The 23,728-nt window shown below is 45.3% G+C and overlaps 1 protein-coding gene across 31 annotated transcripts in view; it reads right to left on the reverse strand.

Moving 5' to 3' along the window:
• The window catches only part of TCF4 (transcription factor 4), a 630,514-nt gene that overhangs the window by 106,746 nt on the left and 500,040 nt on the right, over positions 1 to 23,728 (reverse strand). For all 31 annotated transcript variants that reach the window (XM_069219818.1, XM_069219785.1, XM_069219753.1 and 28 more), the window contains one exon: positions 5,550 to 5,655. In XM_069219818.1, the coding sequence (XP_069075919.1) occupies positions 5,550 to 5,655 (106 nt within the window). The remainder of the gene's footprint in view (positions 1 to 5,549; positions 5,656 to 23,728) is intronic.

Here is a 23,728-nt window from a genome sequence, read left to right on the forward strand (position 1 = left end):
TTTTTGTAATGCAGCCCGTTTTCCTTAAAGGAAAACGAGATGCATAACAAAAACGAAAAATGAAACGTTTTCGTTTCATTTTTTCAGAGCAGGCAGTGGTCCGCAGGACCACTGCCTGCTCTGAAAAAATGTTTACAGTGACATTCACAATGGGGAAGGGGTCCCATGGGGATCCCTTCCCTTTTGCGAAAGTGTTAGCACCCATTTGAAATGGGTGCAAACTGCGATTGGTTTGCACCCGCGTTCGCGGTCACAAAACAATCCTACATTGCACTGCGAGTTGCAATTAGGAAGGGAACACCCCTTACTAATTGCGAGTCGCAAACCCGTTTTGTGATTCGGTAACCAGGTTACTGAATCGCAAAACTGGGTTTGTGCATCGCAATGTGCTTTTTGCACGTCGCAAACAGCGAAAGTCGCTGTTTGCGACATGCAAAAAGCTACCTACATGTGGGTCTTGGTCCCTAATTTGGTCTGGTGTTAACAAAGACATTTTGTTTTTATTAAACTTCTATTTCTCTCTCTTTTGGCTGGCTTTACTGTGAGTGATCGCATTCTGCTCTTCCACAAGGAGCATATTGCCACACAAAGTAGTTTTGTTCAGTGTCAGGAACTACAGTGGCAATCAGTGACGTAACGAAACTGGAGGGTGCCCCTTTGCAAAGAACATGGAGGAGCCCCCTCTCCAGACTCACTCAGGGCAGGTGCTGTGCTGACGGGGCCCCCTGGAGGGCAGCTGCGGGGCCTTTGTTATGCCGCTGGTGGCAACGTGTGCTTTAAGAGTTCAAAAACTTTTTGGGGGGGTTTTGCCAATGTTTGTTACAATGTTGAGGGCCTGGTAGCTCCCACAACAATAAAGTGTTACAAAAGCCATTTCAAAACAAGACACGCATTGATGAAACTAAAAGACTTATAAAAATATGTCAGATCAGTTGGCTTTGTCAGTGTTTGTTTATTTTCATGCTTCCCATAATCATGTTGAAAATGGTTACACTGATTTTCCATTAGAAATATTTTTGGGAAATACTAGCATGCATCAACACATTTTACTAAATGACACGTCATTTGCATATAATCAGAGAGCATTCTGGGAGCATTATACTTAGCCTCTTAGCCTAAACTTTTCAAACATGTGTGTACACGTTTTTTTTTTGTACTGGAACCAACGTCAGTAGTGAAGTGTGACCTTAAAACATTTATTTACAGCACGCACCCTAATAATGAAGGCTTTCAAATAATGAACCATAAATACAAGTTCGAACAGTACCACTAGGCTCATTAGGTAACTTTATATAAAGTTACTAACTGCAATGTATGTGTCTGATTTCCATTTAGAAAACATGCACACACACACAGACCTCAAATAACAGGCTGACTGATGATCTTGCAGCTCGCAGGGGTATAAAATGTGTGCCACATGCCCCACGCTTGCTGCTTCAACACAAGGACTCAGACATAAACTAAGTATTGTTGTCTACTACTGATGGCCATTTCAAGTAGGACCACCTAACACAGTTTCAAGTGGATAAGCTATTTTGGCGATAAAGTATTTGTTTCGATTAACAATTCCCATTCCAATACAACGAACACCAATTTGCCAACAGCAAAGTAAATCAAAGGTTACCAATAAGATAATGGTCTGGTGTTGGAAATAACTAAAGAGCAAAAAAAAAAAAACATTGCAGGATTAAAAGTTGAGTGGTTTTATGCATTCCTACTGAATCAAACAATCCCAACGGAATACAGCTAAAGGTCACGTGGCCTCAACAACATCCATTTCCTGGAAGCATTTGCAGAGATATGCAGAACAAAATATTTTCAAGGGTAATGTACCATATGTCTAGCACCCTTTGTGCAAATCACCCTACGGACCAGAGGAAGAAAAAGGTTCTCCCAGAGTTAGGATTTGATAGGTAAAGAAGTCAGGAGAGGTATACATTCCAGACTGAATTTCCAGACCCAGTAGGCCAACTAACAGCTGGATACCCATTCCACTGGTAACAAGTCCTAATCCATACGTTAAAACATTTTCACAATATATACTCCCACTTTTAACACAGCATGATGTAATTCCTATTCTATCAGGGAAGCTAGTAGACCCAAAAGCATTGCAGAACTCTTTAAACGTGATACTCCCATAAGTGTAAGGGCAGTGTTGTGGTTAAGGAGCTCCTCCATGCCCCTATCTCCACCCACCACTAGGCAATTCAGTCCAGTCCACTACAAAAACATACTCGATTGCTTACCATAAAACAGCTTTGCTCTGCTGATCAAAATATAAGTGTAATTAAACAGAAGTCCTACTGGTACATGTCAGGGTGTGTTCCTTGCTTGTAATATGGCAAGATCTTAGGATGTGTGTGATTGTGTTTGATAACGGGTCTAGCATGCACACTTTGTCACCAAGCAGGTCTCTAGAAGCTGACGGTTTACCTCAGAATACACGTAGCTGCTGGGAGGAGGCAGTCTCTTCTAAATAGGATGCTAGGTTTTAGAATTCAGACAAAGTCCTATAGAGTTCACTACAAGGGCAAGATGACGATCAGAAGAGGAGAATGGTGACTTTTCTAGGTACCTAAATGGTACTGAAAAATCCAGATATGATGTATGAAGTGATATTTGTCTAAAGTGTTACATCCAGTGCTTTATTTGAGTCGGTAGTTGCCGGTGGGGGCCACCTGCACTCATCTTTGGGGACCGGCACTTATTTTTCTATATTTGACCTTTTCTGAGAGCAAAGAGAGAAAAGTAAACAAAACTAAAAGATGGTGGAAAAGAAAGACTGAAAACCTATCAAAAGGGAGAAAGCAGAAACCTGTAAGAGTTAGATGAAGGGACAGGGAGTGGCTGCTTGTTTAATTAAAGCGCCACTAGGTGGAATATAGTCCATGCAGCCTCGGTACTGGGCCAACTTTTAATTGCACTGGTCGCAGGCTTCTGAGCAGAGCTTTGGGCAAAGCGCTCATTCTTTTACAAACTAAGCACTGGTTACATATATGCCTCCATTTTCTCTCTAATGTCTGACCTAAGGTTTTCAGGGATGATACCTCCGTCATGAACCTTTTGCCAGGTCTGGCATTCCCAAAAGATCAAAATTTCTTAAGACGAACAAGGTGTTGAAAGCATCAGTGAGAAACCATTGGCATTAAACGGACAAGCTTATCAGATAGCGAAGTCACAGCTCCAAAGATCTATTACAATGCAGTACTGGAAATATTTGAAATATGTTTTAAGCCCATGCGTTACCCACAGGCATGTTACTAGAAACCGGTGCAAACTACGCCAGTATAATCATGGCTAATGGGACGAGTCAGTGGCCAATCAAAGGCAGTCAAACGCAACAGGTTTGGTTCCTAGATGTCAAGAATGACATCAAACATATGTTTAGCAGAAAGGGAGCTACCAGTGATAGGTTGTGAGCAAGCAGAGATATAACAAGGGAGAATAGACAATTCAATAGTAAAGCAGAAATCTATGGCAGCCCGTCTCACGATCCCATACATTCTGCCTACATTCACTTTGAAGGTCTCAGCTGGGTGATAGCTTAGACAGGGACACCAAGAGGTGCGAGGCCCCTGAATCACAAATCTGAATGGCTCCTCTATTCACCTAATCTGGCTTAGATGTAACATTTTTCAATAATATTGCATGTGCAATTTACATCTGACTCCAGATTTGATATTTGTAGTCCAAATGACCAATACAGTATACATTAGCAAACAATTTCTACCATTTCCGAGGTTCAAATGAATATTTATATTCATAACGAGGCATCTGTGGCTATTTAGTTGCAACAGGCAGGTGATATGGGTGGAACCTTACAGTGCGCTAGTTATTCCTGCTATAGCAGTCTCCAGTTTTAGCCTGAGTCACTGACATGTAGTCGTCAGTCAAACCTGAGAGTAGCAGGGGGTATAGTGGGAAAACCAAGACACCATTTTAACAGAGAAGAGGCAGTAGAGGTTTGTGCAGGAGACATCATCCAGCACAAGAGGTCAGAAATCCAGAGGAACAAAAAAATAATTGGTACGCAACACAGATCAAACTTCTTACAATTATAAAGATGTTAGAAAGGCTTAATTACAATAAGTCTCAGAAGCTGGTTGGTGTTCTACAAAAACAAACATATTTAAAAAATATATATATGTCAATAGATTCCTGTGATAGTTGGAAAACTTACATCAATCAATATGAATACGTCTTTTTCAGGAGTAAAGTCTGAATATGAACAAGAGGAAAATGGGCTGGCGGCAGGATGTTATAACTAATGAATAATTAGTTTGTATGTATACATTTTGATACTACAATATGTCTCTACTTCCAGGCAACCAACTTTTTTTAAGCATGTCTGGTTCAGAAGTACTAACGCTGGGACATACCATATACAGAGGCTTTTATAGAATACATCATTTAACTTCATTGACCCTACACATTGCTAGTGTGACACTTTGAAGGAAGCAAATTCCATACGGATTGTGTGTGAATTAATACGTAATTCGTACTATGCAAGTACCCAGAATTTGCAGCATCCTTTATATTACACAATCTGTGCACCTCACTATTTACTGTTGGGATCCTTCTGTAGGTATGGGATGTGGGTGTAACTCCTATTTCCGATTCATAACTGCTCAGTTACTCACATTCACATACCATTTGTGTTAAAAGAACAACACTGCACAAAGTGAATTAACTACATGAAATATTTTGACAACGACTAAGTAGTGGTGGCTGCCACTGAACGGGGATGGCGGGGGCTGGACGAGTGGTTGTGGAAAAAAAGAAAAACAAAACAGACATGCGCACTTTGTGGTGCACATACCCCCCCCTCCAACGCTCCTTCGGCCCCCTCCCTCCAGGCCAGCCCCGTCCCGCCCCTTCTCCCAGGAAAAATAAAATGATAATAAGGAAGCGTTATTATCACTTTATTTTTCCTTTTCCTAAAATCCAGTGGGGCGACCCTCCTCCGCCTTAGCAGAGGAGCTGCCCCTGACTGTAAGCAATAAGCAGCTCAAAAAACAGACTAGCGTTTATTTACATATCGGTACACTTTTTTTTTTTTTACCAATGCATACAATGTGACAGAACCATCACATCACGTCTTTGTCACAGAAGACTAACACGTGACCGAAACGTTTGTTCTGCCCTATGGGATGTGGTTCTGAACAGGTGCTTCCTGTGCAGGCCTAACATTTTGGTGCGGGCGTCTGAGGGCCTTCATCGGCTTCATTTCTGCACATGGTGGAAACATGAAGCCAATTCAACACACTGCAGAGCTTTCAGGGACCCTGTTCAGAAAGATGTAGACCCCGTGTTGTTTCTGGCAGGAGTGGTGCTGCATTCAGGGTGGTCTGAAAAAAAGCGGGAGACTCATTCCGACAGACGTTTTCCAGAACAAAGGTTTGGATTCTCTCATTAAACTAAGATGATTCGAATAATAACAGAAAAAAGTTTGTAAACAATCTTCAAAACAGCGAAATTAAGCAACATGACAGAATTGCAAGCTGTCCTTCGAAATTAAGCAACATGACAGAATTGCAAGCTGCCCTTACCTTGCATAAAGAAGGAGCTGGGAAAAGTGCTGGATGCAGGTTTTGAAGAAGGGTAGCCCGGCGAGTCCCTATTATAATCGGCAGTACTTGCTGATGGGGCATAAACCTAGAAGGAAAGGGATGGATTTAGTATGGTTCACGGTGAATGAGCACTAAAGCATATCAACCTTGAAAGTAGGCACTCAATGTTATTCCCTCAATCCCGTTCCCTCCCCAGCCACCAATGGATGTATTATTTAAAGTCTATCGCAGGCGAGTCGGAGAAGCTGATAGGTTCCAGCATTACAGCGTCCTCTCTATTTTACCTCCACAATCCCTACTGCACCTTCATCTGGCAGTACAATACGAAACAGCCGATTGACCAATCAGAACATCCCACAGCATTAGCCATGTGTGCAGCATTACTCCATATTTTATTTAGCCTTGTAGTCATGTATCAGAAGCCAGATGGGCAAGAATGTGTCTTTGTGGGCTCTCTGATCACTAGAGAGCCCTCCCACCTCCATTACCTCTCATCACTTTATAAGCCATGATGGCAACAATTGAGCCTCGACTCCTTTCAGATTTGGTTACAACCTGTGTCGCTGATAAAAGCAACAGGTTAAGAAGCATCTAGTAGGGTTTATACATCTCGCCCCCCTGTGAGGGTCTGAACCCTGGTACCACCATTCCCATTTTTTTATGTTATGCAACATCCCAGTATTTGGCCCCTGCAGACACAAACTCTTTCCAAAATACAAGTCAATTAGAATTCTTCCAACATATGCATGGCATTGCCACTACCCCTACACAGCCTATAACACTGACTTATATGAGGATAAATCCTTCTGAACCTGTTCAGCATTACAACCCGGATTTGCCTTGAACTTAGTTTCGCTGCAGCCAGACTATTTTCTCTTGTATAACACTTTGCCTCATCAATCATATTAAAATATTCCACTTCAGAATTACATCTAAACCCAAACTTCAAAACAGTGTATTAGATTGTTTCTTTGTCCTTATCAATCACATTATATTCAAAAGTGCAAAACACCTTTAATGTAATAGTCTCTCAGCTTCTGATGATTAAAATGTGCCGACATGCTGAATGACAAGGTAAGACTGGTGTATAATGGTCTGCAGTGCCGCCGGGTAGCACTGTACAGCTTTATAGCGTCTGGATCTATGGCTGTGGCCAGCTGGGGATGCCAGAGCTCAGCCATTCACAATTGAAAAGTCAAAGATGTTGCTCCTGTGTTACCTTCATCTGTTTTGTGTGCTGTGTTTGTACATTTTCTGTTTTGCTATCCTGGAATACCTGGAACTAGAATCTTCACCCAAGTCTGTAATACTGGACATCATGTAGTAACACACGACATCTTCCGCAATACACTATTCTGGCCTTTGAAATTGTGCCCTTCAAAGCAAAACCCACACCTTCCACAACACACTGCTTTTAACTACTAGTTAGACTAGAGGAGGGACCTGCACTCCCCAGTCGTGGCTGCGATTATTTCACTACAACCAGAAACTACATCGCTCAGGAAGCACTATACTCATGAGGCTGAACTTCCAAAGATTTTCTGAGCCACAGTGAAGCAGCATCCAATCAGAGCCAGGGGCGGGAAGAGAGTTGCTGAAGGGTGAAGTCACCAAGGATATGGGCCAGCCCAACAACAGCTTTAAACACAAAAGTCTATCTTTGTTGCCTGGATTTCCCTTGTACTTAATGTCACAGTGCTGATCCCCTGCAAACGTTTGATGGTGCTTTTTTATCATCTGTTCCTAGCATTCTACATACACACTGCCCTATTCCCCACGGATAAACTTGATGCTTCTCCAGCCTGGGTTAGCTTGTTGCAGCCTCCCGAGAAGGTGGAAAAGACAGCTCTTGGACTTTTGCTTTCTCGTGTTTTGGCTTGGTGCAAAGCCACAGCTGGGCGATGCATCTTCATCACCATGAGATTTCTGTCCCTGTGCTGTAGCTCAATTCCTTGCCTTTTATTTGTTCAAACTAAGCTGTTCAAGCACTGGATTAATCCTCAGCAAGCTACACTTTATCCCTTCACTGTCCTTCACGAGTAACCCTCAGGTTCTCCAATTCTTGTTTGATGCAGGTGCTCCTCCCTCCCCCACTGCTTAGCTGCCTATCCCATTTCTCCAACAGTGTGAAGCCTGATTTTCCTTCAGGGCCAACTTCTCTCTGTTGAGTGGCAGTTTGGGATCCTCGTCTAGATAGGTTTCTTGCTTGCTCACTGTTTGGGTTTCATGTTTGTGTTCTAAGTTACATTATACTGCAATCTTGTGACACTTGGACATGGCACCGTCGCCACCAACATACCATGCTCTCAGTACTACCGCTTCAGCTCTGAGTAATTTCGGTTCTTTTGAGCAAGAAATCATTCATGAGCTTGACACAAATGTTACCCCTGTGCACTGTTGCCCAAAATAGCATAGGCTGTGCATCGTAGAGTATACATTGTGGTACTATACAAACCTGCTTCGCCTGACGTATGCTAGAAATATCTCCACTTGAATAGTACCATACCCTGTGAGGCTTCTCTTTCCCACTCATGACTGAACTAGCCGGCCTTGAGATATGGATCAACATAAAGGAAGGTACTGAGTGTAGTTTTATGAGGCACCACACAGCAATGGACAAATACATGTTCTGATGCACCCACAGTTCACCCTGGTGGTGTGCGTATCGAAAATGATGTGATCCAAGGCTCACAAAGGTTGCTTGCTAACACTGTGGAATGTACTAAAAATGCCAACTTTAGGGTGGATGCACAATGCCCAGTCAATGTATGCTGCTGCTGCCGGTCAGCTTGATTGTGTGGGTTTCCAGCATCAAGACACCACCCACAAATTGTATGCCCACACACAGGGACATGCAATGTGAGAGGAAAAAATAAATCACAGGGAATGAACCAAAAAACAAAAGCAAAATACAAACACATTACATAAAGGTATTAACAGTATGAATTGAGTGGTTAGGTGGGAGATTCATAGATGCGTGGCTCATACCAAGTACGTCCTTATGCACAGGCCATTTACTTATACACAGAAAGCATTTAGTGTGGCGAGGCCTTTCGTCTAAAACAAACCCATCCCAAAGGGTATAGAGTCAGCAGAGAAATATCAGAATATTCCCATGTGTTGGCTTCATTTAAAATAATTGGTAAGTTCAGGCTGTGTAAGCAATAGAGAAATTAAGCAGGCTTTTTAAAATCTACCATAAGGGAACATACATGTTCTAACCGTGCAGCTTACTACGAAACTAAACTTGGATTCTCAAATTTGGCTGGACATCCCTATATATTTGGTCGAATGTACAAAACAAAGTGACTACTTTTTCGAAACTGAATCATGCTTCCAAAGAAATCCTCCGGAGGCATCCCTAGCACATGATAGAAGATGCAAAGAACGGAGGATTCTGGGCGAGGCGCACCTAGCAGATAAGAGGCCAACTGAGTGTGCGCGCTCAGCCGCAAGCCAGGGTGTGCTATCCAACAATATACAAGGCTTAGCACAGAATATCGGACGACTTGTAATTCTCATTTGTTTCCTCAGCTGCCGCACTCAGGGCAGCATCGCACACATGGATCCTATTTGTTTGTCTTTGTTTATTCTAACTGGGCCTTCTTCTCGCCTTCTCTAGGTGGTCTGTTCTGGGTCAGCCGCCCACCCCTGTACTCGCAGGCACAACATGGCTCTGGCATAAGCCCTGGTGGGTCAGAAGGTTCCAGTCATGGGTCAGGGAGGGGAACTAATGCATAACACACCCACCCTGGCTGTGCGTGGAGGCTGCTTGGAGTGATTCGTACTCCATGTTAGAGGAGGTATTTTCATCTTCCCTTGATTAAAATCTGTAGTTCTTAGGCTGAGGGGAAAACGCAGACTGATCTGCCCTTTGAAAGCACAACGGTCGGTGGCTCATCAACAGGCGTCATAATGTCCCAGACCGCCAGAGTTCACATGCTATTCTGTCTAGGTTTCTTACGCGACGGCAATGAATACTGCACAATGATACCTGTTCTATCAAAGTACACTGAATCAGTCTTCGAGATGTGATACAACATTACATTACAAAACCCAACCCAACTCACTCTATTAACATCTAATTTCACTTAAATGTTGAATGTCAAGATACCCACTAAGACACGAGTCGCGAGCTACCACAAAGTAATACTGGACAGAAATGCTGGACCAATATTTTCTCAAAACGTTACAGGATTCTGTACAGACAGTACAGACTCCAAAAAAATAGACTAACTTCAGGAATGCAAAAATAGTCAGTTCAATGTCCATGCCAATGCGCAGAAAAGCATACGGCTGACTCGAGACAATCTATGTGATATCAATCTACTTTTGACGCCTAGAACTGTAGTGAAGACTCCTCAGCATGCTTACTGTAAGAATAGGGTATGAAACTGCACCCTCTGACTCGACCAAAAACACCAACTCGCAGAAATGAATTCCTTCCGATGGGCATCTCCCCAACACTTTCATGTGTGAACCAGATCACAGCAGACGCTACCGAACACCCCGCTCAATTAATACAGCTCGGTTCCCCATCTGTCCTACGGTGCAGACAGGAGTATTACAAGCATTGACAAAGCTAATATGTGTTGCCTATACAAGAGCTGTTGGCTTGTCGATGTGTTTTTGCCATGGTGTGCTGTAGCATGGCTGCTGTTCAGCATGGCAAAAAATTAGTGATTAGTGGCATGGAGTGTCAGTGTGGAGTTGGGGAGCACTGTTGCCATATGGATTTGCTGGAGTAGAGTGTCAGAGTGGAGTAGAGTGTCAGAATCGAGTAGAGGGGAGTTCAGTTTAGTGGTTAAGTGGCAGAGAGTGTCGTGGAGTGGGGTGGGATGGAATAGGATGAGGCGGGATGGGATACCGTGGAGCGGGTTGCAGTGAATTGAGATAGTCTGGTGGATTGAAGTGGGTGGACTGGTAGGGTGGATTGAAATGGAGTGGGGTGGACTGGAGCGACGTAGATTGGAGTGGGGTGAGTGGGTGGACTGAATTGGAGTCACAGGACAGGGTGGGGCGGACTGTACTGGGGAGTGGTGAATTATATTGGAATGGGTTAGTATGGAAGGGGGTGATTAGACTGGACTGGAGTGGGTGGATTAAACAAATGGAGTGGGGTGGATTAGAAAGGACTAGAGTGGGGTGGTTTGCACTGGAGTGGATTGGAGTAGGGTGGGCTGAATTTAATGGACTTGGGTGGGTGGATTGGACAAGAGTGGGGTGGAGTGGATTAGAATTGAGTGGGGTGGGCTGGACAGATTGGACTGGAGTGGGATAGACTGAACTGGGGAGGGGTGAACTGGATTGGGGTACAGTGGGTGGACTGGATTGGGGTACAGTGGATTGGAGTGGAGTGGGGTTTATTGAAGTAGGGTCACCTGGATGGGGTGGGTAGGAGTAGGGTGTGTGGAAATGGGATGGGGTGGATTAGAATGAGGTGGGGGATTGGAGTGGTGTAGATTGGGGTGAATTGGTGGACTGGAATGGGTAGGATAGAGTGGGGTACAATGGAGTGGGTGGACTGCACTGAGGTGGGGTGGATAGGACTGAGTGGGATGGATCAGGGGTGGAGTGGACTGCAGTGGTGTGGACTGGATTGAGTGAGGTGGATTGTACTGAGTGGGATGGATTGGATTGGGTAGATCGGGGTGGGTGGAATGGATTGGAGTGAGGAAGATTTGGGTGAGGCAGGACTGGAGCAGGGTGGATTGGAGAGGAGTGGACTTGAGCATGGTGGGGTGGAGAGGACTGGATTTGAGTGGTGCAGATTGCAGTGAATTTGAGTGGGGTGATTTGGAGTGAAGTGGATTGCATTAGAGTGGGGAGGACCTTTTGGAGAGGGGTGGATTTTTGGAATGCTATAGATACAAGTGGGGTGGATTGGATTGGATTGGTGTTGGGTGGATGGACTGGAATTGTTTGGACTGGAGTGAAGAAGGTTGGAATATGGTGGTTTGAAGCGCACTATATTGGAGTGGGTGGATTAAGGTGGACGGGATTGATTGGACTGGAGTGAGGTGAATTAAGGTGGATTGGATTGGCGTGGGATGGACTTGAGTGGGGTGGACTGGGTTGCAGAGGATTAGAGTGGGGTGGGGTAGATTGTATTGGAATGGGGTGGATTGGATTGAAATGGGGTGGACTGGAGTGGGTGGATTGGGTTGGAAGGGATTGGAGTGGGTTGGATTGGAGTGAGTTGGACTGTTGTACGGTAGACTGGAGTGGGGTGGAATGGAGTGGGTGGACTGTGGTGGGGTGGAATGGTGTGAGGTGGATTGGCTTGAGTGGAGTAGATTGTACTGGGCTGTACTACACTGTTGTGAGGTGGATTGGATCAGGGTGATTTGTGGTGGATGGAAGTGGGATGGAATGGAGTGGATTGGAACGGGGTGAGATGGATTGGGGTGGGGCAGACTGGAGTGGGGCAGATTGGAGCAGGGCACATTAGAGCAGGCAGATTGGAGTGGGGCAGATAGTTTTGGTTTGGAGTGGGGCCGATTGTTTTGAATTGGAGTGGGGCAGACAATTTTGGATAGGAGTGGTGCAGACTGGAGTGTGGCAAATTGTTTTGGATTTGAGTGGGGATTAATGTTTTAGATTAGAGAGGGGCAGATTGTTTTAGATTGGAGAGGGGCAGATTGTTTTAGATTGGAGAGGGGCAGATTGTTTTGGATTGGCATGGGACCGATTGGAGTGGGACAGATCGTTTGGGACTGGAATGGGGCAGAATGGAGTGGGGCAGATTGTTTTGGATTGGAATGGGGAAGATTTATTTGGATTGAGTGTGGCAGATTGTTTCGGTTTGGAGTGGGGCAGATCGAAGTGGGGTAGTTTGCTTTGTATCAAACTGGGGCAGATTATTCTGGAGTGGAGCAGATTGTTTTGGAGTGGTGTGGGACAGATTGGAGTGGGGCAGACTGTTTGAACTGGAGTGGTGCAGATTGTTTCAGACTGGAGTGGGGCAGATTGCTTTAGACTAGAGTGGGGCAGATTGTTTTGGATTGGCGTGGGGCAGATTGTTTTGGATTGGCGTGGGGCAGAGTGGGGCATATTGTTTTGGATTGGAGTAGAGTAGACTGGAGTGGGGCACATTGTTTGGGACGAGAGTGGGCAGACTGGAGTGGGGCATACTGTTTTGTAATGGAGTGAATTGGAGTGGGACAGGTTGTTCTGGAGTGGGACAGATTGTTTTGGATTGGAGTGGGGCAGAATGTTTTGGAGTGGGGCAGAATGTTTTGGATTGGCATAGGGGCAGAATGGCGTGGGGAAGATTGTTTAGTATTGGAGTGGGGCAGATGTTTTGGGACTGGAGAGGGGCAATTGTTTTTTTATTGGAGTGTAGCAGATTGTTTTCGACTGGAGTGGGGCAGACGGGGAGGATTGGAGTGGGGCAGACTGAGAAGAGTGGAGTGGGTTGGGAGGATTGGAGTGTGGTGGACTGGAGTGGACTGGGGTGAGTGGTTTGGTTTTGAGTAGGGTGGACTGGTCTGGGGTCAACTGGATTGAGTGGGACAGATTGGTGTGAGGTATCATGGATTGGAGTGGGGCTGATCAGATTAAAGGTGGGTGGATTGGGGTGTACTACACGATTATGTGTTGAAGCATAACTTCAAAAACTACACATAAGAAATAAACAATGTTGCTTTGGAATATTTAGAACTCTCTCAAACAAAGCTTAAAATAAGCTTATGTTTGAAACGTAGTTTTAGGGTCAAGTTGCATTCGTTAAAAATGCAGTGGTTAATCATAAAAGTGAACATATGTAAGGGCAAACATTAGAGTTAAGCACTCCTCCAAACATCTACAACATATACACACATAATTATACAATAACTGATACCGGATTGCGATTTGTCTGTCAGTGACCTGCATATTGACTTTATGTACTAATCAAACATGAATAATAGGGGCACATGTGTTTTCTATGCTTAATACGAACAATGTATTGCATATGCCAAATTATCTTAATTTTTTGCCAAATACCACCTATTAGTACAAAATATCCCAGAAACTGAAGATGAGATGAAATTATACAGTAAATAATATAACAATTAAATAAGGTGATAGGTATTCCAATACGGAATAATAAATCGTTGCTTAATGGATTACCACTGAACCATGAACTACTTTTAATAAAAAGGGAAACATTTTTGGCAACGCCAAGCTCAAATTATAGTACAGCAGAATATTTCAGATTTAGCCAATGAACATCATCATCACTGGTATTACAAAGAACTCCATCATTTGTAATAAAAATGGAGTGAGAATATGGTGTTTTTACTTCTTCTGGACTTTTCTAATTAGAGTGGTAAAGGAAAACCCTGATTTTATTAACAGGGTGCAAGGAAGTATTGCGATGCTTAACTTGCTTAGAGCAGTCATGATGAAAACAAAACTACACTTCCCAGGGAACCCTGGGAACAAACTACCATAGTAGATGGACAAAGGAGATTTCACTCTAAATCAGAACAATCCTGGGTTCCTTGGCTTCTCAGTACAAGTCTATTGTACAGCAAATAATTACAGATCTACTATACTGACGTTGGCTAATACATCTTCTTTCTTCACTGAGCGGAGATATGTACCATATAATATACTATCCAGCGCCACATATGTTGCAGAATAAGGGATTCCTTTCAATTTGGCTACTAGGGCCCAGGTTTTGGCTCTAAACATTGGCTGATTTTCTTACCTATCTGTACCTAAATGGCAAATGAATGAAGGGAACTCTTGACTCTGTGTGCACCAAAACAGATTGTGATTCAGTGAGATGGGATTAGTACCGGTGACCTGCAGGTTGCACATATTAGTGAAAAGCGGCTGACGCAATGTTATTTACAAGTGGCTAGAATCAAAACATGATCCACTGTAAACGTACAGCTAGCCTTTCCAAAGATGCCTATAACATTGATGTGTAATACCGAGGATTCCTCTCCCAGTGGACTGGTGCCTGGCTGACTAGTGGACAAAAAAGGGCCCTTCCCAGGTGTCAGCTAACATTTACCTGCGACAGGATAGACCACTTTGAAGTTAAGTCGCTGGGCACAGCACAGATCATCCTCCTGCCAAAGGAAGAGAACACCTCCACCACACACAAGGCATTTATATTTGTTCTGGAAGCAAGTTCACACATCATCAAGGAGCTTTTCAGCTCCTGGGTTAAAGCTGGAAGCTCAGACAAACAGGCTTCTAAATGCTTTAGACAGGAGTCAGGTCACTTTCTAAAAGTCCCTCTCTACTAAAATATGTATTACAAATGTGACTTTTCTAGTGAATTTGGCTTGTAATAAATATTTTAAAAGTCTAAGAGTGAACTTTGCCGGTGTTTTCTAGGCAGAGATTACATTATTACATTTAATATGAGAACCCAATGCTTTTCTATAGAACAGTTAACTGCACTGTGAAAATAGATTTAAATGCCTATTCACTGCAAGGACATGTTTAACATTTAACTCAGAGAAGCCCTGAATGTGAAATCCATACACCCCCTCGATTGGGCATAAAACACTACTCAGAAGTGACTTATTAAAATTTAAAGGAAGGATTTAGCCTGTTAAATGGAGTTATATTGACATGTCGAATTTGCAGTTTAAACCAGAACATCCTGTTTGTGGCAGGCCTGCATTCATGTTTTGCATTGTTACTTTGCTGCTGGCACAATGTATGCTGCAGCCCACTAGTTACATTATTCTTACAGTTCATGGGTACTCTTTCTACCGTATGCCGGGAATTTATAAGTTAAATATGCCAATTAAGTGTATACTAATTAAACGTGTTTTTTTGGGGGGTAAGAACACATACACTAGGCACTGTACCATGAGGTTACTAGTGGCAGGCCTGCAGTCATATTTGTACTGCGACCTTAGTGGGTGGCACAATGGGTAAGCAGTCCACTAGTGGCATTTAATGAACAGACCCTGGGGCACGCTTCGCCTCATACTAGGGAGCAATAGGTAAGTTAAAAAAGTCAATTTGGAGTATAGACATTTTTGATGTTTTGGGGGTCACAGCACGCGCAATGGGATCTAGTTAACACAGAGTGGGGGGGAAAAAAAAAACATGTAAAAATAAAATGGGGGTGATGAGCAAAAAAGAGGCATTCCCCTAGACACACCAAGAAATAACTGAAACAAAGAAAACATCATACAGCCCGCACTCAAGCCACCCATATAATTACTATTCAAGGTTGGGTCACTAAAGTACAAGTTACTTAACTTCGGTAATGATTTATCTGGTAGAGACATATTCTAGTTGCAGATTCCTTACCTTAGAGTTTCCCCCAGATGTCAGACTGGATATGGAGATTTTTTCTTCAAGCAATACCCTTGTGCTTCGGTAGGTGGCGTCCGTCGACTCCGCGGGCGTCAGTCGCCGTGATGACGTCTGGAGTAGTACATAGATGCTGCTTCCGCGCACTGACGTCAGTTTCTTTTCACGACTTTCCACAGCAAAGCACAGAGCTGCGAAGAACACTGAGATTGATGCGCCAGAGCTAAGGCCTTGAATGGGGAAGCCCTGTCCCTAAAAATCAGTTTGCAAGCGGGGAGGATGAGTGGGTCGGTAAGGAATCTGCAACTAGAATATGTCTCTACCAGATATATCATTCCCGAAGGTAAGTAACTTGTACATCTGATAGAGACTTCTAGTTGCAGATTCCTTACCTTAGAATAGATACCCAAGCAATGCCATCCTCGGAGGTGGGCTGCGGACCAAGATCATACTAGAAAGTCCTGCAGGACCGAACGACCAAAGTAGCTGTCCCAACAGACCTGACTGTCCAGGCCGTAATGTTTAATAACATGTGCAAGGATGCCCACGTAGCTGCATGGCAGATATCCAGGACAGGAACTCTGTGTGTTAACACAGTGGAAGCAGCAGTTGCTCTGGTGGAGTGAGCGCGCAAGCACTCAGGGGATTGCTTCTTGGCCAAAGCGTAGCACATTCTGATGCAAAGAAGTACCCATCGAGAGATGGTACGTTTTTGCACTGCCTTCCCTTTCTTCGCACCCACATATCCAGCAAAAAAAGTTGAACGTCCACCTGGAAATCTTCAGTTTGATTGAGATAGAACACCAACGCTCTTTTTGGGTCCAGACGGTGGAGTCTCTCCTCCTGTTGAGAAGGATGTGGAGGTGCGTAAAAAGTAGGCAAGGTGATGGACTGGCCTACATGAAAAGGTGTAACGACCTTGGGAAGGAAGGAAACCTTTGTGCGCAACACTAATTTGTCAGGGTGAACAGACAAGTATGGGGGCTTTGAAGAAAGAATCTGAAGCTCACTCACTCTGCGAGCAGAAGTGATGGCAACAAGAAAAATAGTCTTGAAAGTAAGGAGCCATAATGAACAATTGTGCATTGGATCAAAGGAAGTACACATCAAGAAAGTAAGCGCAAGATTAAGGTCCCGCTGAGGCATGATAACTGGAGTGGGAGGAAACAAATGGGTGAGTCCCTCAAGGAATTGACTGACAATAGGAGACTTAAAGAGTGAAGGCTGATCAGGTATCCTAAGAAAGGCCGAAATAGCCAATAAATAACCTTTAAGGGTGCCCAAAGCAGAGCCCTGCTGGGCTAAAGAAAGAATGAACAAAAGAACCTCAGAGAGGAGCAGAGAGGGGGTCAACAAATTTTCTGGTACACCATGCCACAAATTTATGCCAACAACAGGCATAAATCGTTTTGGTGGAGGGATGTCTGGCTGCCAAGATAACGTCACAGACTTCGGGTGGAAGGTCAAAAGCTGTCAACTGCCGCCACTCCATCTCAACGCATGAAGGCGGAGATTGGACAGGTTCGGGTGGAGAATCGTCCCCTGCTGCTGCGACAGAAGATCCTCCCGAAGAGGCAGTCTGAGTGGAGGATCCGTGGCTATGCTCAATAGCTCGGGATACCATACTCCCAGTGCCCAGCCATTCCTACTCTTCTTGAGAACTCTGGGTAGAAGTGGTATAGGTGTAAAGGAGGACGGAGTTCCACATGAGACGAAAAGCGCCTTCAAGTGAGTGCTGCCTTAGAAACTCCAACGCGCAAAACAGCTGACATTGCACGTTCTCTGCAGAGGTAAACAGATCTAACCAAGACTCTCTCCACTGATGAAAGAGACCTTGCACCAACTCCGGATGGAGACACCATTCGTGGTCGGCTATGCATCTACGGCTGAGTTCAGAGAGCCTGCCAGATCTTGAACCACCAGCGTAATGTCCCGATGTTCCAGCCATGTCCAGAGGCGTAGTGCCTCCTGACAGAGGGTCCAGGACCCTACGCCACCCTGTTTGATGCAGTACCACATGGCAGTAGTGTTGTCCATGAACACTTGCACTACTTTCCCTTTGAGAGAGGGAAGAAATGCTTTCAACGCAAGCCTGATCGCCTGGAGCTCCAGAAAACTGATATGGAGCTCAGACTCTGCGGAGAACTGAGGCCTCTCCCATGTGGCTGCCCCATCCCAGAAGTGACACATGAGTCACTATAGATAGATCTGGCTGGGGAAGGGAGAGGGATCTGCTGCTGACCCAATGCGGATTTGGAAGCCATCACTGCATGCCTTTCGTAGTCCCCTCCGAGATCTGGGCCATGTCGGCGAGATTTCCCTGATGCTGCGCCAAATGGAACTTCAAATCCCACTGCAGAGCCCGCATATGCCATCTGGCATGAGTCACTAGAAGAATGCAGGAGGCCATAAGGCCCAGCAGCCTCAGAGTCAGACTCACCGAAACCCAAGACAGAGGCTGAAAGATCGGAATCAAAGCCTGAATATGTTGGACTCGCTTTTCGGGAAGATAGGCCCAAAACTGCACTGTGTCCAGAACAGCTCCGATGAAAGGGAGCATCTGAGAGGGAGTCAGGTGTGACTTCTGGACGTTTATAGTGAACCCCAGCGTATGCAGGAGGTTCGCTGTAGTCTGAAGGTGGGAGACGATTTTCTGGGGCGAGGCCGCCTTCAACAGCCACTCTTCAGGGTAGGGGAAGACTGAAGCCCCCAAACTGCACAGATGAACTGCAACCACCGGCATCACTTTCGTGAACACCCGAGGGACGCTGGTAGGGCCGAAAGGGAGCACAATAAATTGAAAGTGCTCATGACCTAAGACAAATCGTAGGTAACGTCTGTGGGGAGGCAGGATGGTAATGTGGAAATAAGCGTCCTGCAAATCTAATGCTACCATCCAGTCTCCTGGGTCCAAGGCAGACAAGACCTGAGCCATTGTAAGCATTTTGAATTTCTCCTTCTTGAGGATGAGATTGAGGTCCAGAAGGTCTAGGATAGGACACAAGCAGGAATAACAACCACAACCTAATTCTGGCGCAGGGATCTTCTCTTTGGCTCCCTTGGCCAAGAGAGCCGCAACTTCCTGGTGGAGAAGGGCCAAATGATCCTCCAGAAAATGGCTGACTGATGGAAGCTTGGCTGGTGGGGCAGATTCGAAGGGGAGGGTGTAGCCCCTTCGAATGATCTGCAAAACCCACCTGTCTGTAGTGATGGATTCCCAGTGGGGCAGGTGATGGCGAATCCTGCCACCAACTGGACCGGAGTGAGGGGACGGACTAGGAGGATTATGAGGCTGCAGCAGGGGCAGACCTCTGGTACCCTATCCCACGCCCATGTGTGATTCTACATTCCTGGCCACGCAGGGGCTGAACAGCATGGGTGGCATGGTGGCTGGGACAGGGATGCAACAGGGAGCCTGTTCCGTGGCCACGATAGGGGCGAAACACTGACTGGTAGGGGCAAGGGGCAGTGGAAAGGCCGAGGGACCGAGCTACAGCCCGGGAGTCCTTGAACCTCTCCAAAGTCCGCCTTGTCTCCAAAGAGACGGAAGCCATCAAAGGGCATGTCCATAAGAGTTTGTTGGACATCTCCCGAAAAACCAAATGTATGCAACCAGGCGTGGTGCCTCAAGGGCACCGTAGTTGCAACCGCTCTACCTAGAGAGTTGGTCGTGTCCAGCCCACATCTGATTGTGAACTTTGATGCATCTCTCCCATCAGTGACAACTCGGGAGACTGTAGCACGGGCCTCTTCCGGCATCTGCAGCAGGACTTGTGCGACCGTATCCCACAGAGAGTGGGTATAGCAGCCTAAAAGGAATGCGGTGTTCACTGACCGCAGCGCGAGACTGGAGAAAGAAAACATCATCTTCCCAAATTGTTCCAGCCTTTTTGATTATCTATCCGGGGTGCAGAAGGGAATGCGCCCAAGGATGAGGATGCCTGGATGACAAGGCTGTCAGGGAAGGGGTGTTGGGACAGGAATTTAGGGTCATTCGGGGAGTGCTAATGGCGGTGTGCGATAGTCCTGTTCACAGGAGCCCCTGTGTTGGGTCTGGACCAAGCATCCAAAAGGACACCGGTGAGGACTTCATTGAATGGCAGAAGAGGCTAAGAAGATTAGACCTGACCTGAACAGCAGTCAGCTCAAGGCCAAGGACCTCAGCCACCCTACTGACGACCATGGAATAAGTCGCTCTCTCCACCATAGCCACGGTAGGAGGAGACAGTATGCCAGTGTCTGGAAAGGTATCCAGGGCACTGGTCTTGCCCAACTCCTGTGCCCAGACCAAGTTTGGGTCATCCTGGTATTCATAAGGGTCCACGGACCCCTCCAATCCTTCCCTGAATTTGTACCTAGAAGAAAAAGGATCAGAATCTGACCTGGGGTGAATAGGCCCTATCGAAGGAGGCAGCGTCAGCTGATGCCGGTTTGACTCTGAATCATTAGGGATGAAAATCGGGTTGACATCGATGGTGGGCACCAGCGACGTTAGGAGTGTCGACAATCGAACCAGTGCCAGGGAAGGTCTCAATGATACGACTGGCGCTGGTGCAGATTCAAGAGTGGATCTGGAGAGGACCTCAGTGGCCAGAGCCACCAGCACGGAACCCGAAGGCCCCCCGACTGAACCCCTTGGGCCCGAAAGCGCCGTATCGGGGTCGGCCTGTCCAAATATGAGGCACATGGCCTCATAAAACTCATTTAATTGGGCAGGGGTCGCTCTGGCTCCAAGAAACTCTGGGAAGCGCGACCCAGAAGCAGGCTCCGAAGACGGAGGGCTCAAGCGTTGACGCTCCCCCTGCGTTGCATCAGCCAAGCGCCTGGGTGAAGTCGAAAGGTGAAGGGATCACTTTGACTTTTCCCTTCTTTTACTTTTTACCTTGACCAAAAGCCTTTGAGGAAGAAGAAAGGTGGTGGCTCCGCGACCGGTCTCGAGACCTTACCCTTGAGTGAGACCGGGACATACACGGAGTTGAGCACTGGGCTGCCATAAGCTTGAGGGACTGCTCCCTCAAGGCCTTCCGGTGCAAAGCCCGGCACTCGGAGCACGACCTCGGGTTGTGGTCATGCTCCAGGCACCACAAACAGACCCAATACAGATCCGTCACCATGCAGTGACAGTCCTCGCACGGTTTGGAACCGGTCTTCGGGGACATCCCTCAACGCACCAAATAACTCACCAAAAACTTGATAAGAGTTTGAAGTCGGTCAAAAAGAGACCAGGGTAGCTCTCTCAGGATCAGCTCGTGATGCGGAAGTAAAAGAACTGACGTCACTACGCTGAGACAGCATCTATGTACTACTCCTGATGTCATCACGGCAACGACGATGCCCGCGGAGTAGACCGACGCCATCTACCGATGCATAAGCGTATTGCTTGAAGAAAAAAATCTCTGAATCCAGTCTGACACCTGGGGGAAAATTCTAGGAAAGGAATCTGCAACTAGAAGTCTCTATCAGATATGATGATCTGCAACTGCCTGTTTCCTCACCTCAATATGATAAAGTGTGTTTCTAGAGAGTTGTTCATGAAAGCCATTTCATCCTTTATAAGATTGCAAAAAGTGTACAATTGAACTTTCACAAAGAAACACTTTTGTTATAATTTTACTTTTACAATGCATCACCTTTTAAATTTTACTTGATTTTATTTACTTTGAGGTACTTCCATTACCGGACAAGTTTGACAAGGTGACAAGCTTTGTTTAATGATCTGTAAGAACTGTCACATATTCCTATGTCATTGTGCTATATACACTGTGTTGCATGGCCAGAAACAGATTCATATTAAAAAAACAAAAACAAAGACTCAATGAACACAACTTAGCTACACATTTACTTTTGATATACGGAAAGAATTTTCTCAGAGCTGGATCTTCTCTCAGGTTAGCAGACAGAGACGGGTAGTGAGGAGAGCAAACAACAAGACTCTTCTAACCTTCTGGTCTGCAAAGGCTAGCAAGGAAACTCCAGCTCGGATGCCTCAGAATCTGTTGCTGGCATAAAAAGTTGTGGCCTACTCTTGTGCAGGCTTGCCAAGAGATGGGAAAAGGGGAGCTGGTTCTTTTCCTATACCTCTCAGTGAAAATCAAGCTGAGATTTGCCTCTTTCCAAGCTTAAAGAACAGTGCAAAAAAAATGGATTAAACATAAAGAGGGGAGCAGAGAATCCCCAAAGTTTCTCCGAGTTCAATTTTCCACCCTAATCCACAACATATAATGGGTCGGAGAAGATACAGCACCTAACTAAACTGCACAAAGGGACACACACAACTTGCTACAGGCTTTCCACTCTAAAGTTATGTCAAAAGAAGACTGCAAGAATGCCCCATCAGCACTCGCTGGGAGACTGACCCATTCTCTTAAAAACAAAACCAACACACACACCTACAAACACACACCCCCACCCACCCACTAAGGTAATATTATGATGCAAATGACAGGGATCATCTTATAGGCACATTAATCTCCAGTGGAAATAGCAGCAACTTTTGTGGGTACCTCACCACCCTGCACCACTGACCAAGGCATTATCCTTCAGGATAAATACTGCAGACAACCACACAAAACAGGATTGAAATCACTTCACAGGGCGACTCTGGACTCTCTTATTTAACTGGAGCACATATACCAGGCAGGTTGGCTTGTTTTATAGCATTGTTTCTCATTATAACAAAGTAAATCGCCTGTGTCAAACAAGACACTTCCACCATCACCATGTACTTTTACTGAACACCTTCCACAAGAGACATCTCTCACCTCCAGTTTCTCATTCAGAAGCAACTGCTCCGGCAGTCTGTGACAATGAGCTTCCTCACGTTTATTGGCACAGCCTAGGGCAGTGGTTCCCAACCTTTTGATTTCTCTGGACCCCCACTTTAACATTAATGGAACCCAGGGACCCCCAATGAATCATATTTAGAATCTGGGGACCCCCGCCTAAGTCATTACTGGAAGCTTGGGACCTAATTTGTCAATATTTGTTAATATGTTTTAATTTTCTAGGCTCTTGCAGACCCCATGAAAAGGCTTCGCGGACCCCCAGGGGTCCCCGGACCACAGGTTGGGAACCACTGGCCTAGAGAACTGGGCTGAATCCGAAAAACGTAACTCACATACCTGAAGCAACGAACCCCACCAACACAACTTGAAGTTACAGAGGAATTGAAGCAACAAGATAGATCATTTCGAGAGAAGAGGGAATACAGCAGAAGAGGAAAGCATTGTGGCGACGAAGGTAGGAAAGATGCAGTCAAATGTAGTATCTCAAGACCATTAATACTCTTCAATTTTTAATAAGGTGAGGTGGGTACCTCTTTCTAGAAGAATGGCTTCTATTGTAGCCTATAAAGTGTAAGACAAAATAGAAAACAGGAACAAATGGGGGCATACCACAGACCTTAGAAGAAGCGTAGAAGGGTTCTGTCAGGACAAGTAACACACCAGTCTAGCCAGTTACTAATAAGAAGAAATAGTTGTGGCTGCTGCCGTGGAAGCCGATATTCAACATTACAGTAACTGATTGGAGTTAGTGCTACCTACCCAATGGGAATTTTATTATCTCTCCTTGAAGGGTGAAAGACTGAGACAGCCCCATCAGGATTCATAACTGTGGGCTATATTTAACACAAGAATATACTTATTCTATTCTCACTGCTGTAAAGGACAGGTATTACTATAACCCAATTCAATAGCACTTTAATCAGACATTTTTCGTTTTAAGGACACATTCAACTTTATTTTGGCAATCAGTGTGTCGCTGTTTAAAATATTAGACAGCATTGCCAAACAAAGTGACTAGCTATTGTTAATTCTAAATGTTCTACAGACTTCAAAACAATATTGGTTAGTGACAGCTGAGTCAACACTGTGTAGCATACAAAC

Source organism: Pleurodeles waltl, chromosome 1_1 (genome assembly GCF_031143425.1).
Source record: "Pleurodeles waltl isolate 20211129_DDA chromosome 1_1, aPleWal1.hap1.20221129, whole genome shotgun sequence".
NCBI classification, from domain to species: Eukaryota; Metazoa; Chordata; class Amphibia; order Caudata; family Salamandridae; genus Pleurodeles; species Pleurodeles waltl.